This window comes from Girardinichthys multiradiatus, chromosome 11 (assembly GCF_021462225.1).
Source record: "Girardinichthys multiradiatus isolate DD_20200921_A chromosome 11, DD_fGirMul_XY1, whole genome shotgun sequence".
Lineage (NCBI taxonomy): Eukaryota > Metazoa > Chordata > Actinopteri > Cyprinodontiformes > Goodeidae > Girardinichthys > Girardinichthys multiradiatus.
In genome coordinates this window covers 4,771,736-4,788,519 of record NC_061804.1, presented here as the reverse complement: position 1 = coordinate 4,788,519, position 16,784 = coordinate 4,771,736, and the positions used below count along the sequence as shown (strand labels likewise).

The 16,784-nt window shown below is 39.5% G+C and overlaps 1 protein-coding gene and 1 long non-coding RNA gene across 3 annotated transcripts in view; one reads left to right on the top strand and one right to left on the bottom strand.

Annotated features, from left to right (window-relative positions):
• The window catches only part of LOC124876016 (proline-rich protein 7), a 24,967-nt gene extending 13,250 nt beyond the window's left edge, over positions 1–11,717 (top strand). For both annotated transcript variants that reach the window (XM_047378482.1, XM_047378481.1), the window contains exon 3: positions 10,333–11,717. In XM_047378482.1, coding sequence (XP_047234438.1) covers positions 10,333–10,883 — 551 coding nt within the window. In that variant the 3' untranslated portion in view covers positions 10,884–11,717. The remainder of the gene's footprint in view (positions 1–10,332) is intronic.
• LOC124876017 overlaps positions 3,133–16,784 on the bottom strand; it is a 27,409-nt gene continuing 13,757 nt past the window's right edge. Inside the window, exons 2-3 of the long non-coding RNA XR_007040192.1 lie at positions 9,090–9,123; positions 3,133–3,538 (exon numbers count right to left, since the gene is read on the bottom strand). This is a non-coding gene — a long non-coding RNA (uncharacterized LOC124876017). The remainder of the gene's footprint in view (positions 3,539–9,089; positions 9,124–16,784) is intronic.

The window sequence follows — 16,784 nt, the reverse complement described above, 5'->3', positions numbered from 1 at the left end:
TAATTCATAAAGGATTGAGATAAGAAAGAAGAAGCTGCTCAGTAATACAAGAGGGAGTCATTGGTTGCTATGGTGATTTTTGGCTTTTCTGTCGAGTATTGGGGGGGTGGGGCGGGGGGTCTCAGCACCACTCTTCAAATTCAATTTAAAAATACTTTATGGAGTACTTTATGAATTTAAATGCAACTCAAACTTATCCAAGTTTCTTAAAAGAGCCGTTGTAGATGCTGATGGCTGTGGGCTGGAAGGATCTCCTGTAGCGCTCCGTCTTACAGCACATCTGAAGAAGCCTCTGACTCAAGACACTGTTGTTGTACAACAGTCTGATGAAGAGGATGCTCAGGATTCTCCATAATGTACTTCATTTTATGAAGAATCCTTCTTTGCACAATGATCTCCAGAGGTTCCAGAGGAGTCCCCAGAACAGTACCAGCCAGCCTTTACCAGCCTTCTTTATCAGAAGGCTGGCTGATGGTGGCAGAAGAGATCACACTCTCTACAACAGACTGATAGAAGACTTGCTGGAAAAAGTACAGTCTGCTCTGTCCCTCCTTGTAGATGGCTTCACAGTTGCATCTCCACTCCAGTCTGTTGTCCAGGTGAACACCGAAGTATTTATACTCCTACACCTCTACTTCCTCTCCTATGATGGAAATCATGTATGTCCTATTCCTGTTTCTCCTAAAATCTACAATAATCTCCTTTATTTTGTTGACATTCAAGATTATTTTTTTTCTGCATAATGCCACAAAATAGTCCAGCCGCTCTCTGTACTCTGATCCTCCCCACGACTACAGTGACATCTGAGTATTTCTGCAGATGACAGGAGTCTGTCTTGTACAAGAAGTCTGAGGTGTACAGAGTGAAATGGAATAGTGAGAGTACAGTCCCCTGTGGTGCTCCTGTGCTGCAAACTACCTGGTTAAAACCACAACCCTTCAGTCTCACAAACTGGTCTGTTTGTCAGGTAGATTGTTGAGGCCTCCACCTGACTCCTCTGGAGTTTCTGACAAAGCAAATCAGGTTGAATCGTGTTAAATGCACTTGAGAAATCAAAGAACATGATCCTCACAGTGATGCTGGCTTTGTCCAGATGACAGTGGGTTTGTTGAAGCAGGTGTATGATGGCATTTTCAACTCCAACTACACAGCCATTAGCAAATAAGCGGGCCATAAGTGGGTCCTGTAAGGTATGGGTTTGCATACTCATGTGGGCCTTACTCCCATGATGTGGGAAGTGACGGGAACAGGTCTATAGTCATGGAGGACTGGTGGATGAGCTTTCATTGGTACCGGAACAAGGCAGGATGTCTTCCACAGCACTGGCACCTTCACCTGGGTCAGGCTAAGGTTGGAGAAGTGCTGCAGATCCCCACATAGCTCATTCGCAAAGGCCTTCAGGCACTCTTTAACAGTTTGAGAACTGGAATGTTGTTTGTACCTTGTGAAAACTGTAATCCATATTACATAATTTTTACAGCTGCAAGTAGCAGAACCTTCTAGTGGCCAAACGTATTTTTTTCATGTCCCTAGAGTATTTTATTATTAGAGATATAACAGGTTAAAGATACCCTTCAGTTCCAAGATTTAAAGGAAAAAAGCAGAAATATTGTAGTGGGAAGTTATTAAAATAACTCTGGGGTAAGTTGACAGGAAACAGAACCCGCTATAGAGGACAGAGATGCACTGGGTGAACAGATAACAAAATGCATATTTTCTTGGGTACAAAAATAGTTTAAATCACAATTTCTGAATATTTCCTAAAATTAAAACCTATCACTACCATAAAATCAAGGAAAATAAATAATCCAAACTGTGTAAAAAAAGTTAAAGGTCCAAAAAGGCTAATTCAGTCAAGCCCAATCCAATTTTGAGACCTGTTTAAACACTGAATGGTGTTTATACTGTTAAGTACGACTGAGCTATGGAGCACCAAAGAGGACTGAGTTTTCTTTACTTTTACACCAAAATACCATTATAATCTATATGGGATATATTTTAATTTGGGGAATTTTGTAAAGGCATTATTTGATGCATCAATACCAACAGTCAAAGCACAGGATGGCCCTTTGAGACACTCAACTTCATGCGTTTTCAGTTTGGTTTTTCCCAAGATTGTTGAAAGAGTAGCAAAGCCAAACATTTATAACAAAGCTTTGGAATAGTAAAAGCTTTGCATCCTCACCATTATTTAGGGAAACCTTCATATCTTCTGTAACTCTGACATACCGGATATTAATTTCTGGACCACATTCTGACTGATGAAGACCCCATCATGTCTTCGCAGTTACAGTTGATTCTAATTTGTTTGGTTTATGGTCCTACGCCTGCTTTTTGAGGATCGACAACTGGGTTTTGGTGGGGTTAAGATCTGGGAAGCTTCCTAACCACAAATCCCAAATTTAAATTTTATGATCTTTGAATAGTTTTAGTACCCATTTTGCCTTGTGACATGGTGCTCAGCAGATTGCTCATAGATTGCTAGACGTACGTTTTGATCCCACTCTCTATTCATGTTCTTAGACAGAATTGGGAGGACGCCCACTCCATTGGATGAGAAGCATCCCCCACACATGGATTGTATCAGGACACTTCACTGTTGGCAGAAAGAAAAACTTTGCACCAGTTTCTGCTTTTCATCATTTTTATTTCTGCAGAATCTCACCCTGCTCTTGAGTTTTTTTCTTGAACACAATTGGCTTCTCTGGCCCCCTGCTTCTCTTTCGTCTCACTCTGCAGATATGCTCACATCCACCTCTAGTCGATTCTAAACAAGCTCTGCACTGATGTCAATGTAATTGTAAAGCTTCCTAGAGCTTGTGGGACCCTTTTGGACATCTTGAAGCCTTCTCTGCAGCTGAACCTCAAACCTTGAGCCTGATTCTCCATTAAAGGGTTCTTTCAGTTGTAAAATTCCAAGCGGCAGTTTCCTGCATGCAAGGTCACTTTTATGGAAAGTTAAGATGCCTGCAAGCATTTCTTTGGAGCCAACACAAAAAGACAGGGGTTTCTTTAGAGATTTTTTATTGATTAGACTAGACTGCTAGAGGAATTTAAGCTAATGTTTTTTACAGCTTTAGCTGTTCTGATGAGATTATTAGACTGGAATTTAGTTAGCTGATCAGTTTATACCAAGACCAAAATCTAAACCTGAAAATAATTAGTTTTCTGATGTAGATTTTGAAAGAATAATATTTGTGAGAGAAGCTACCCTGCTATTAAGGTGTGTTAAAGAAAGAGACTGGCAAATGAAGACCAATGAGATAAGAGAGTAAGACTTTATAAGACGAGGTTAAGTTATTAACAGTAGCTGCAGGAGATTTCCATCAACTGTCCAGTGGGAGTACATCTGTGATTGTCCCTGTGAAAACTAACGTCCACCTTGATGTCGGAGCTGCTTATGTCTCCATGTGGTTAATATTTATTTCAAGCCGCTCTGGCAGCTGCTCGTATTGTTCGGAGCAGCGTCTTCGACACGAGAAACAATGAAGCTCAGCTTCTGTAGGTGTCTGTCAGCCATGACGGGGGAGGTGATGGACTGTAGCCAGGTACATGAACACACACAAACACATTTGCGTCAATAAGTACACCCAGCTCCATGGCAACAGTTCAGCAAACAGCTGTTAGTTTCAACAGTGATGTCTGGGTGTACAGTAACAGTGCACAGGTCCTCTGAGAAATCACGTGGGTTGAAGCTGTTGTGATTTATCCTCACATTTACAGATTGTTTCCAGAAAATCCGACAAGTTAGGCTCAGGTTATAATTAAAACAAGAATGGAAATAAATTTGAACAATTGTGGTCCCCATAACATCAAAGTTTGTGAGCTGACCATACTGCTCAAAGCAGAAAACGATACAGGGCCAACAGTGCCTTGTTAAATAAATAGTTTTATGTGATAATATAAATAAATATATCTAATAAATAAATGTATTGAGATACAATAACTTAAATGTTTCAATGTACTAATTACCTTACTAAATAAATGTAAAAATCATTAATTAAAAATTTGAAGATGTTTTGTCCTTAAATGCTTTTATTTCTTTTTATATTATTTAATTATATATTTAATATTTAACAGTCTGGCATGTGAAATGTAACATCTGATTGGTGAACCTGACTATGAAATAAATACTGAAATAATTATTTTTGTAAATTAAATGCTGACATTAAATTATAAATTTGATAAATCTTGTATTCATTTAAAATTATTTAATTGTTAAATAAAATAATCGTTTACTTTGTTTTTTAATGATGTCGCTTGCTGAGCAGGTTAACCAGCCAAATGTTTGGGTCAATTAAATTAGTCAGGGTGAAATTATGTCATGCCCAACTGCTACACAGGAAATATGAAACAAATAATCCTGAAATAATTGCAAGATTTTAACATAATTGACTTTTAATTAAAGAGTACTATATGTATTTCTTTTTTTATTATTGTAAACAAAAAATCATTTTAATGAAATGGGAAACCAAGGCATTATCACAAACAAATATATATTTAACGGCTTGTGACCTTTTGCTTTCTACAGGAAAATCAGATCCTGTCTAGTTCTCAAAATTAAATACGACAAATCCTAAGTTCCTCTCTAAGTCTGCAGCAGCCATTTACAACTAAATAGAACATAAATAAATGCCTCCAGAGTGAGCTGCAGCTCATTTCAAGGCGTTTAAAATACTGGCAACACTGATGGGTTCACATCATTGTACTGAGAATGGTGTGAAACAACTTGTCTGTTCTGGACTAAAGAAATCCCTGCAGACAAAGACTTTACAGATTTGTTAGTCCATCAATACGGTTTAGAACACATACAGAAAATATTAAAATGTGCACCTTAATGGGGAAGTACTGTAATATGACTTCATGAGATGTAAATAAATTCACAAAAACTGAAAATGTCCCAAAAGACAACAGGATTTTAGTGAAAGAAGGGACTAAACCTAGCCACTTAAACAAATCATAGAAAATTTAGTCTTACCAGACAAAACTATAATTTTACAGTTTTTATACAATCATGGTTCAAGTTTTATGCGATTTTACCAAGTGTGATGATGTCACATCCTATAGCTACTGAAATATTCAAAGCTATTTGATTTAAACTGCTTCTTCCATGTGCATAGTTTAATCCCAACATATAAGGTAAATACATCAAATTTAAGGAACTTTGGTCTACTTTCAACCAAGGTGTCTCCCACTGCCATTGAAGTACTTGTTTCCTGTTGTAAGGATTATGATTATTGATTAATGAATATTTATCAAACATTATAATTAAAAATCATAATTCAGAAAAATTATTTTTTTACCAAAAATCATTGCTTACGAATAGAAATCAGAGATGTCCTCTGATTTTGTGATTATGGTCTCAAAGCACTTAATAATTACAATTAGTTAATTATCATTAACTAAAACCACGCTAAATGTCACTGATCAACCGCTTCACCGAGGTGGGGGAACTTTGACTTTATTTTGACAGATAAATCAGTCTTGCACGAAATAAACACAAATGCTTCTCTTCATATATGTGAGAATTTATTGATCATATTGTAATACTATTACTATTCTGGTCCTTTAATCTTCACCTAACTAAATATGCACTATTCTACCGAAGGGAGTAAAATGACTATCTAAAAAGAATAATAAAAGAAAATATATGCACATTGAGTGTCTATGAAGATCAAACCAGCATTTGTATGGACAATATGTGCAATTTGGGTTAACTTGGAAAGTGGAGCAGAACCACTGTACAGAAAACCTTGGTGCACTGATGCGTCTGGATGGCGGCTATCAGCTGGCAGAACGTGTGGGGCCGTGCCCTTAGCCACTAGCAGCTGATTGCCCCGAATCTCAAACAAAAAGTCATAAAACTCTGAGGTGGGAACTCAATGGAAAAACACCAGTAATAAAACTGGAACAAAGGAGTGGTCAGGCAAGGCCCAGACCGCAGGTGCTTTAAATGAAAAGTCCAACTTCTAACTAAAACATGAACACGCACCTTGCTGATTGCATCTGCGCTCCGCGATTTAGCCGCACAGCAAACCAAACAGCTCAGCATTCAACTCTTCAAATCAGTATTGTATGCAACAAGTTGATACCTTGGATTAACTACTGGTGATTCTAAATCACCTTAACTATCCCTCATCCTGCCCAGACCTCTTAATGCCATTATCCAATTTAATAAAAAGAACACAATTACTTTGACGTTAGCTTCTTCTCTTCACCGGTTTGAGGTGGTCTGAAGAAAACGGGAGGGGTGGAACCAGAGTGTCACACGTCCGTGATCAACTCAAAAACGGTAAACTTCTCATCCGTCCAAAACGGGAAAATATGAGGAACCGTTGCAGTCGACTCAATCAACAAGGAGGAAAACTCATCTCCTTGGCAACAAACCTCTGTGGGTTTTCACCTGTGCCGGAGTGTTGGCGTGGTCGTCGATCAGTTATGAGTCTTCTGACCTTCTTGTATCAGACAGAGTTCCAGCTTTCAAGCTCTTCTGGGAATGGCCACGTGGAGGAAAAGCTTTTGTCTCTTCAGATATGCGCTTCCGTTGCCTCGTCCTGTGAGACACGCTGGAAATGGCCACGAAAGTTTGGTTTCCATGGTTTTAATAATACCGGGTGACATCAGAGCTGCGACGCCTATTGAGCTGCGCATGTCGAACTGCGCAGCCTAGTCGGTCTGTCCAACCAAAATGGATAACCCCAACACTGTCAAATCACCCCAGAGTGCAGTATTCACAGCCAAACTGTAATCCACTCCCACTATAGTTCAGCTCAGATTTTCTCTGTTAAAGCTGGGATTGAAGGCTCTCTTTAAGCTGTGATATCTCCAACATAAAACACTGTATAAAGAAAAACTTTAGGTGTGGCCTAAAGAGGGTCCTCGCACTTACAGTCCATTATTGTTTTCCATACAACTTGTAATTATTGGTACACACAACTGTTTGTTTGTAGGCTTAATTCCTGGCTTTCACTACCCTGCCCTACTCCCCAGAAAGGCTTACATGCACAGAAATAGAAGAGTAACAAAAATCCTGTGTAGGAGAAAAGGGTGGGAATCACCATAGCAACCTGTGGCTCTTTTTTTTCTAAAGTGTTCTAGACCTTATTCTTGGGTTTACTTGCACTGAAATGAAAAATTATCAAAAAGAAGGCGGGAATCATCATGGCAACCAGTGACTTTTTTATTTTTACAGTGCTCTGTTGCTTCTTTTTCTATTTTTATTAATTCATCATCATCAAGTAGTTCCAGTATCCGACAGGACTAACAGAAGACTGTTACAAGTTTGAGCAGTAGCTGCGTTGCACCCTTGCAATTTTCATGTTTGATTTTCCCATAAATATGGTAGCTACTGGACATGGAATCATCTTTTTTACAACTTCAAATTGCAAACAGCATGCTCTTATATTTTCACTGACACCTTGCAAATGTACCCTAAATGAATAAAAGAGAAGAGAAAGAAACAAGGTGCAATGTTTTTGCGACAGAGTGTCTGAAAGGACCAGCATGTCACCAGACAGCAGGAGTGCACCATTTCAACACATATCAATCTGAATTTGTACTGATTCTCTACACTAAAAATAAGATATTGGCTTCACTTGACCGAAAATGTGAAAAACCTCTGCAGCCGTGGGGAGGTTAGTCACCAGAAACTGATGCTTTTATACACACAAAACACAAAAGATATTACCTTCTCTCTTACAGTACATTCAGGGTCCTGCAAGAAGTTTTCTAGAAATGCTCCATTTGAGCATTTCATAGAAATGCAGTTTTTCCCAACTATTTTTCCATGTTCTACTGCACCACAATCAGCAGATCCAGCTGCTATAATGCCATCTAGATGAAAAGGTCAGGCTACTTTATTTTTCCACACATTGTTCACTGCAGTAACAGAAGACTAAACGAGCAACAATAAAAGATTTACTCATATATTTAGCAGCAGATACTCCTCCAGCATCAAGCAGTGAGTCTTATTTCCAGGGCTCCTAAATTGCTTGCAGTTGTTTTACCCTTAATTCTGAATGAGACTGCACATTTCACTGCAGGGCATAATGAGCTGCAGCGGTCAGCAGGTCATTCCACCATCATAGTACAACACATGAAACGGGTCTGAACTGAAGATGTCATAGGCACTGCAGACAATCCCTTCATGAACGGAGTGACCGAGTCATGACATAAGCCTTTGCTGTTCCTTTAAGCACTCTAAAGGCTAACATCAGTGATTTGAATTTGATGACTGTGGCTAAGGGTAGCCAGTGGAGCTCTATGAACAGAGGGTTGACGTGTGCTCTTTTAAGCTAATTGAAGACCAGATGTGCTGCCACATTCTGGACCATCTGCAGAGGTTTAACAGCACAGGCTGGGAGACCAGTTTGGAAGGGGTTGCAGTTGTCAAGGCAAGAGATGACCGTAGACTGCACCAAAAGATGGATGGCATGTTGGGTTAGATATAGTCAGATTTTTCTTGTTTAACCACACAAAGCAGCACAATGGAGTGACGGAGGTATCTTTACAGGATCTTTCAAGATCAACTGGTCATCGATCATGACACCCACGTTTCTAGCTACCTTTGGTGGAGCAAAAGGTAGGGGTTCAGTTTGGATGGAGATATTGTGATGTATGGTCGGTTTGGCTGGGAAGACCAGCAGTTCAGTTTTAGAGAAGTTTAACTGGAGGTGATGGGCTTTCATCCACGTCAACATGTCAGAGATAAAGTCCGAGATTCATGTTGAGATCATGTGGTCATCAGGTGGGGATGACATATGGCCAAATTAAAACCAAAAGTCTTCAACAGGCATGAAAACCAACCCTCTTTTATGACCACCTCTGCCCACAGACATATATTTTGTAGAAAATCAGTTTGGTACGGTGAAGAGAACAAAGCAAAAGAGGCCCCGGGACTCTTACCAATTTAGAAAAGAAAAGAGGAATAGCCAAAGAGGTTTGTATCCTCCCACCTTCTGAAATGTTCTAGTACAAGACTAAGTGCTTTCCTGCTAGCAAAAGGGGGTAATACAAAGAGTTAACAGCAGGGATGCTGATGAGTGTGGTACTGGTGACTGCAAAAAACATGCAAGTTTATAAACTCCTACCTTGGTGCCAATACTTTTTCATCCAGGACATACACTGTGGATGCAGGAAGAATGGATCCAATGAAACTCTCCAGTAGCAAATGAAAATGATAATGAATTAAGACCAGTACACAGTGAATAATATCCCAAGGAATGGAAAGCATAAAAGAGCTTATAATAAAGTCTTAGTTTAAACAATGACACAAAAACCCTGACAAACTGTGCAAAAAAAAAAAACAAATAAATAAATCAATCAGTGAAAATTGTTTCTTGATATTGTCAGAGCGCAGAAAAAACCCTGCATGTGAAATTACACCTTCTGTCACTCATTCACTACAGTCTATTGTATATAATAAACAGTATTAGTCAGTGATGAGCAGTAAATGGAAATCTCGGCCATCATCAGTTTGCAACATCGCTGACACATGAGCCGTTTCATAACTTCGGATTCTCACCTCCGTAACGTGTGGGTTTGTTTGGCATTTTGCTCCCACTGTGGGAATATCTCAGCGCTCTCCACAGAAAATGCCAGATGACAAACTGCTAAAAAAAACCATTCAAACCAAAAGGAATAAGGAGAGCTGAAATGCATTTATGGAGTGATGAGACAAATAGAAACCAATAAGTGGTTTTGTTTGCTGTTGATGTACTGCAGTTTCTCTGAACAGAACAAATCTGGAGGCTTAAGAAAGAGGCAGAAAGAGCCTGAAACATAAGCCTGATATAGAACAGCAGATGTTTGTGTTCCTGCAGCTGAACATGTTATCACATGTAACTCAGCAAGCAACTGTTTTATGGTTGGTGTCCCTAAAATGTTCTCTACAAAAATTAAGCAACTTTGTTTCATAAAAATAATGCATGTTTGGTTTGGTGTTTAGCAGATAAAGAAACAAATTTCACAATAAAAGTTATTTTTGTGCTTTTTAATAAAAAATTATTTTTTGTTGAAAAAATGAAGGGCTGTGAATGCTGTCTGGAGGAGCTGTGTTCCTGATGAACCAGAGGTTGTCCAAGTCCATAATGATGAACTTTCCAGTGAAACATTCTTTAAAGTACTTTAGTTACATACGTACTTTATTTGAAGTAATCTTGTTGTGAATGGTAAAGTAATCTTGACCTTGAACTCCAACAAAATATCTACTTTGGGATGCAAAGATGTTGATTTGTCTACACACCATCAGCACCCTGGGAAACAAGATTGTGTATAAATGTTGAGGAATTTTCTGCCTGATCCACCTCTAAACCAGTCTTCTCTCTCTTCCAGACACGGATATATTTGGAATGCCGCCCTGTTATGAGGAAGCAGTCCTGATGGAAGATCCCCCTCCGCCCTACAGCGAGGTCTTGGCCGACCCACGAGGGGGAACCTACCTAAAGCCCATCCCACTCCGGGGAGCGCCGCTGCACTTGAGGGAAAACCGTGACCCGTGTTCAGTTGTCACGTCCGAGACCAGCAAGCTCCCCGTGGCGACAGTGTTCCCCAACCGGGGTTACTCCTCGCTTATTCGCCTACCTTCATCCCAGCGCTGGGACTCGTTGGGTCATCTCCTGTCCAACATGGATCTGAACCTAAACAGTCTGACCCCGCCAGGGGCGCGCTCACTTCAGGCCGCCGCTGCCATGGCAACAATGCCACGCAGGGAGCACAGGACTCATCATGAGGGTCTGCGAGGTGAAATAAGTGGACTTCAGGGGGGCATGCAGGATTTTCAGGGAGGCTTTCAGGGAATTCAGGGGGTTCACAGACTGAGTTTGGAGCATAGCTGCGGCATGCCAACCGCCTTCCCTTTGCTGGGTCGGAGCACTGCTGTCTGAACCTGGATCCTCACTGGGAACATCTAACCAGCCAATAAGACAGACAGTATGTGACTTCTTCAAAAGACAAACTCACTGCCGGGACAACTCCTTTAATGCTAATAAATGCTGCTACAAGTAGAGATTATACTCCCCCAGGGGCTGCAGATGGGGCAGGAGTGTACTACTTACCATTCAGGGATAATGTGCACATAGAAAAGGAAACAAAAAGCTTTGAACCAGTATTGTTGAGCTACAACTGTACTCAGCCGTCATATTTGAAACTAAGTTAAAGAACTGTGGAGGTGCAGAAAAGAAGAGAGAAGCCATAATGAGGTAAAGATTTGCAACAAACGAGCTGCAAATCTAACCTTTCCTGGTCTTTATTTCCATAACCACCTTCTCTTTTTGCTTCTGTCTCTGAGCCACCCATTGTACCGGCCTGCTGTTGCCATGGCTCCGAAGAACTGCCCGTTTACTCTATCTGCTCAGATTTTTTTTAAACTCAGCTCACATCCTCCCAAGAACCGTGAGAATTAAGACGTAGAAAAGGAGCACACGGTGACCTTCAGTGGGACCCAGACATCATGTTTGTGACTCCAAACAGAAGGCCAAGCTTCTTTTTGGGATGGAGTAGAACTAAACAGAACCAAGTGATTTTTGTTTTGTAACTTGCTGCTTTGTCATTTTCAGTGCCGTCTTGACTGTCAGTAGGGATTTTGTTTTTTATCACAACATGCCAGCTGGCTCTCTGAAATGAAAAGGACCTTTTTTCACATACAATCACAAAAACAATCTGTGAAACATTGTCAGAAAGGCCTTTTTTTCCCTGTGTAATAAAATATTTCTCCACTACCATGTTTCTTCCCTTTTTTTAATGGAGTAACAAAAAGGGAAATCGGGTTGAATCAACCATTGTTTTTATAAAACTAAATGCAAAAGATGCACAAATCAATCAGCTAGAGATCCAAATCAACAGGTTTTCCCTAAATCGACTGATCAGTGACTGGTCGGCCAAATATGGAAAAATCAGATTTTCTTTCTTATTCAGTACATGTAAAACTAAGAATCCTCACAATGTTTTTGTCTGTAAACACATCAACACTTTTATGCACTTTTTGCAGTAGTAAAAAAATAAAAGGATAGAGATTATAACACCTTGAAAAAGTGATTTATCCCCTTACAAATTTCTTCAGCTTTTTGCATTTTTGTCACACTTATAGGACTCTATGAAATCCATTTTATTTGATCCCAAATTCCACTTTTTCCATTCTAGCCATATTTATTAACCCAAACAATTATGTGTAATTATGAAGAAAACATGGAACAGTGGTGAACCTTCCCAGGAGTGGCAGGCCTTCCAAGCTTACTCCATAGGCGCATTGAAAATTCATCCAGGAGGTCATGAAATAACCCACAACATTTAAAGCAGTGCAGGCTTAACTTGCCTCAGTCACAATCTTGATTTAACAATAAGAACATGTTTTACACTACAGCCACATTTACCCAATTGCACTCACAAACGCACATTCACATATCAATGGGCATATTGGTTGGCAACGTTTGGTTGAGTGCCTTGCTCAGGGGCACATCAACATCTGACAAGAGGAAGGTGGAATCAATCCCACAACTTTCAGATTGCAAGATGACTGAGATGACTGCTCTTCCCACTGAGGCACAGTGGCACCCAAAATGGGTAATTCACACTCAAAAACCTGAATGAAAACAATTCTGCAAATGAGATTTGTTTAAAACTCCAACACAGCGACGTGAAAGACTCATTGATTGTTACCACAAACACTTAATACTAGTTATTATGTTTAGGGTGCAACCATATTTTCACATATGACCAGGTTGGTTAGGATACTCCCCTTCTTTCTAAAATAATTTGAAAACTGCTTTTTGTGTTCACTCAGATTATCTTTACCTTATATTATAATTCGATTGATAATCTGAAACATTTAAATGCGACTAAAAAGGCAAAACCTGAAGAAAACTAACGGTGGAAATATTTTTCACAGCACAACAGTAATAACTACAGATCAAAAACATTCTGTATGGAACAAAGTAGCTACTTGTTTCAATTATGGATTGTACGTTTTAGATTTATGCATATGATTGGATGTGTAAATGAGGAGAATCTTCAATCCTTCATTTTCTGGTAGATTCAAAACTACTTCCTGTATCAAGGAATCTGTAGCACATTTTCACACCCTAGTGTTGTAGTCTTAAATCGGCAGGACAGACCTCGGTGCATTTGTACAGCACAATTTCAGTTTTTAATCATCTCTTATTAATGCAGAGTCAGTTTATTTATGAGCACATTTAAAGATGGAGTTTTGACAAAAATTCAATCTGGAAGACTCACCTCCACCACTGGCTCTGTACTATGACTCCATCATGCATCTCCGCACCAACCAATCAGCGTCAAGTCTGCATTCCTCCTCAGCCAATTCCCCATTCAAGGCTTCGCTTTTAAGGACCTCCAACCATGGATTTCCCTGCTCTCCCGCCGACCTTTGACCCTCCACCACCCCATCGCCACCATCTGGCTTCCTAGCTCCCTTATTATCGGGCCTCCACTCCATCACCAGTATCGGATCCCGGTGGGGGGAGACATCTCTAATCCTAAATCATTCATTCAAGCTCATGTCATTCATGTCTTCATTCAGGGTCCGAGCGCCAAAGAAATAAACATCTGCTATTTAACCTCTCTAATCGGCATCTTTGTGTTTTTATCATGAGTCTTTACAGGGTTGAAATAAGTGTTAAACCAACACTTTACTGCAGTAGACAGTGGTGTTTGGAAACCAGAAAACAAACTTGGAAGAAAAATGCCACCAAAAAGTTGGCTTGGCTGTCCAAGAGATTTTGAGAAATTCTTTCCAAATAATGTTTTTTTTTTTTTTGAGTAAGTGTTCTCAAGAAGCAAAAATAAAGCAAAAAAGGGTTACGTCTGACACACAATTTAGGTTGATATTCACTCAACTTTGGGATGAATAAAGTGATTTACTGATTTTTTTAAATGATTGTGCAACATACAAACAAAATATAAATTTATAAATTTATTGTGGTTTTTCCCCCAACCCACACGAGGTCAAAGATCAAAATTCAGAGCTCATTCAGAGCTTTAGATGTCAGATTTCATTCTGGATTTGACAGAGATCCCGAAGCAAAATTTTGAGAAATTTATGGAATTGTAGTAATACATTTTTAGCTCGTGTTGCTAATATTAGCTAGCCTGGTCACTGACCATAAAATTAATCAACGGTGGATCAGTGGTGCTGCAAGCTTTTGAAAAGTGTGAGAGAAGTCCTTTGTCTGTAGGTGGCATCGGCTATGAATTGGGATTCTTAATAGCTATGTTTACTTTAACATAACTTCTACCTCTCTGTCATCATCACTCCAGGCCACATCTTAAAATACATCCTAAAAACATTTCAAACTAAACTGGGAACTTTATAAACCCTTAGACAGATGCACCTGGGATGGAAGTAAGCATCAGACAGACACCGTCTGCTTCAATTGACCTCTTTCACTGTAACTAAAACATAATAAAGTTTACACCTACATTTATTGAATTATTGACCGCTGAACCTTCGTGTGTTCTCTGAAACTGATGGCTCCTGTAACTACCAATCCTAAACCAGAAGAGTACAGTGGTAAAGATTGGGCTCAAAATGATTTAAATACTTTAAGGCTCAGTTTACACAAAAAAGCTTAAACCAAAAAAAATGTTATTTTTTCATTTAAATAGGCTTTTAGCTTTTTACAGTGATATCACTTACAAGATTTCTCTTGGAAAAAGTTGCCAATCTTCTCTTGCCTTTTTCTTTTCTGTATCTTAATCATACTGAGTGATGAAAAGACAATAAAAACATGACTGTTTCATGAATATGACAGACATGACAGAGAGACTGTTTATTTTGGCTAACATATGCTAGCACGTCAAGAGAAACAATATGTTAGCAATAAGCTACTTCTGTGTTGTGACATACGAGTGTATCCTCAGCACGAACAGAATGTAAGACAACCGCAGGACAGACGGGACTTAAGGCGGAGGTGGAGAGGAACGGGATGGAGGGGGTAAATACAGTGAGCACAAGATGGAGGAAAGAGCCGGGAAGCGCTGTGTGAAAAGTGAGGGTGAAATCTCACAAGGAAAAGTGTGGGTGTTAAAACACCCACATCCCTCACGGTTGCAACCCCCATGGGTGGATCCTCTTTGAATTTGGAAGTCAGAATCTTTAGTTCCCTGTCAAAAAAATCCCCATTAGACAAAATGTTAACTTGGAAAGTCGTAAGTAGCCAACCAGGTTGGGATATCAAAATCCAACATGGCTGCCTTGCACATAAAGCTGACGAACACTGCAGGAAAATATTTGTTTGCTCTTTCTTGAGTAGGTATAATTAAATCAATTGCACATAAAGTACTGTCCAACACATACATAATTTATGCAGGCAGTGTATGTATGCCCTGGCTAATTAAACAGTACATTGTAATTAGCCAGTATTGCTAATAATATCTAACTCAATAATTGAGCTTAAGCTTGAGTTATGGTATGTTTTGTTGGAACTAAGGAGTCAGACCTTTTATGCTTTTCTTATTAAGCTCTGCTGCATTCTGTTTACACTTAAAATTAAGAATTCACAACTTCCAAAGTTGACTGTAGTGCTCCTTTGAGCAGAGTTTGCATGTACAAAATGCTGTCCCATACAATTAGAATTTTCGCTAACCTGGTCACTGAGCTTAAAATTAGATAATTGTGTATTCACTTCAGGTTTCTTTATGGGGAAAAAAAAAATGTATATCCCATAAAATCAGACATACACATGGTACTGTCTTAACTGCTAGTGAACATGTTGCTACAATATGTGCAAATAAATCCTACTGAACAAAATATTATTATGCTGTTGTGTTAATATTAGCCAGCTTGGTCAATGTGCTCAATCTAAATCTTTGGTGCATTCTGTTTGAATTTGGAGGTTGGAATTTACAAGTTCACAGTTGGAAGCGGAATGGTCCTTTAAATGTGACTTTCTGATTTAAAATCTCGAGGAAATCTTTCCAACCCTGATAATAAAATCCAACATGGCTGCCCTCTTCATCTTAGTGGCAATAACTTTCTATCAGTTTGTATCTCATTAAATCTGTTCACATCTGTGCACATCAATCTGTACAATGGTACTTTGCATCCAAAAAAGCTGCCCCATACATCAATAGCTTGCATTGCTAATAACAGGTAGCTTAATTGCTGAGCTTAAAATATACAGGTCCTTCTCAAAATATTAGCATATTGTGATAAAGTTCATTATTTTCCATAATGTCATGATGAAAATTTAACATTCATATATTTTAGATTCATTGCACACTAACTGAAATATTTCAGGTCTTTTATTGTCTTAATACAGATGATTGTGGCATACAGCTCATGAAAACCCAAAATTCCTATCTCACAAAATTAGCATATCATTAAAAGGGTCTCTAAACGAGCTATGAACCTAATCATCTGAATCAACGAGTTAACTCTAAACACCTGCAAAAGATTCCTGAGGCCTTTAAAACTCCCAGCCTGGTTCATCACTCAAAACCCCAATCATGGGTAAGACTGCCGACCTGACTGCTGTCCAGAAGGCCACTATTGACACCCTCAAGCAAGACTGTAAGACACAGAAAGAAATTTCTGAACGAATAGGCTGTTCCCAGAGTGCTGTATCAAGGCACCTCAGTGGGAAGTCTGTGGGAAGGAAAAAGTGTGGCAGAAAACGCTGCACAACGAGAAGAGGTGACCGGACCCTGAGGAAGATTGTGGAGAAGGGCCGATTCCAGACCTTGGGGGACCTGCGGAAGCAGTGGACTGAGTCTGGAGTAGAAACATCCAGAGCCACCGTGCACAGGCGTGTGCAGGAAATGGGCTACAG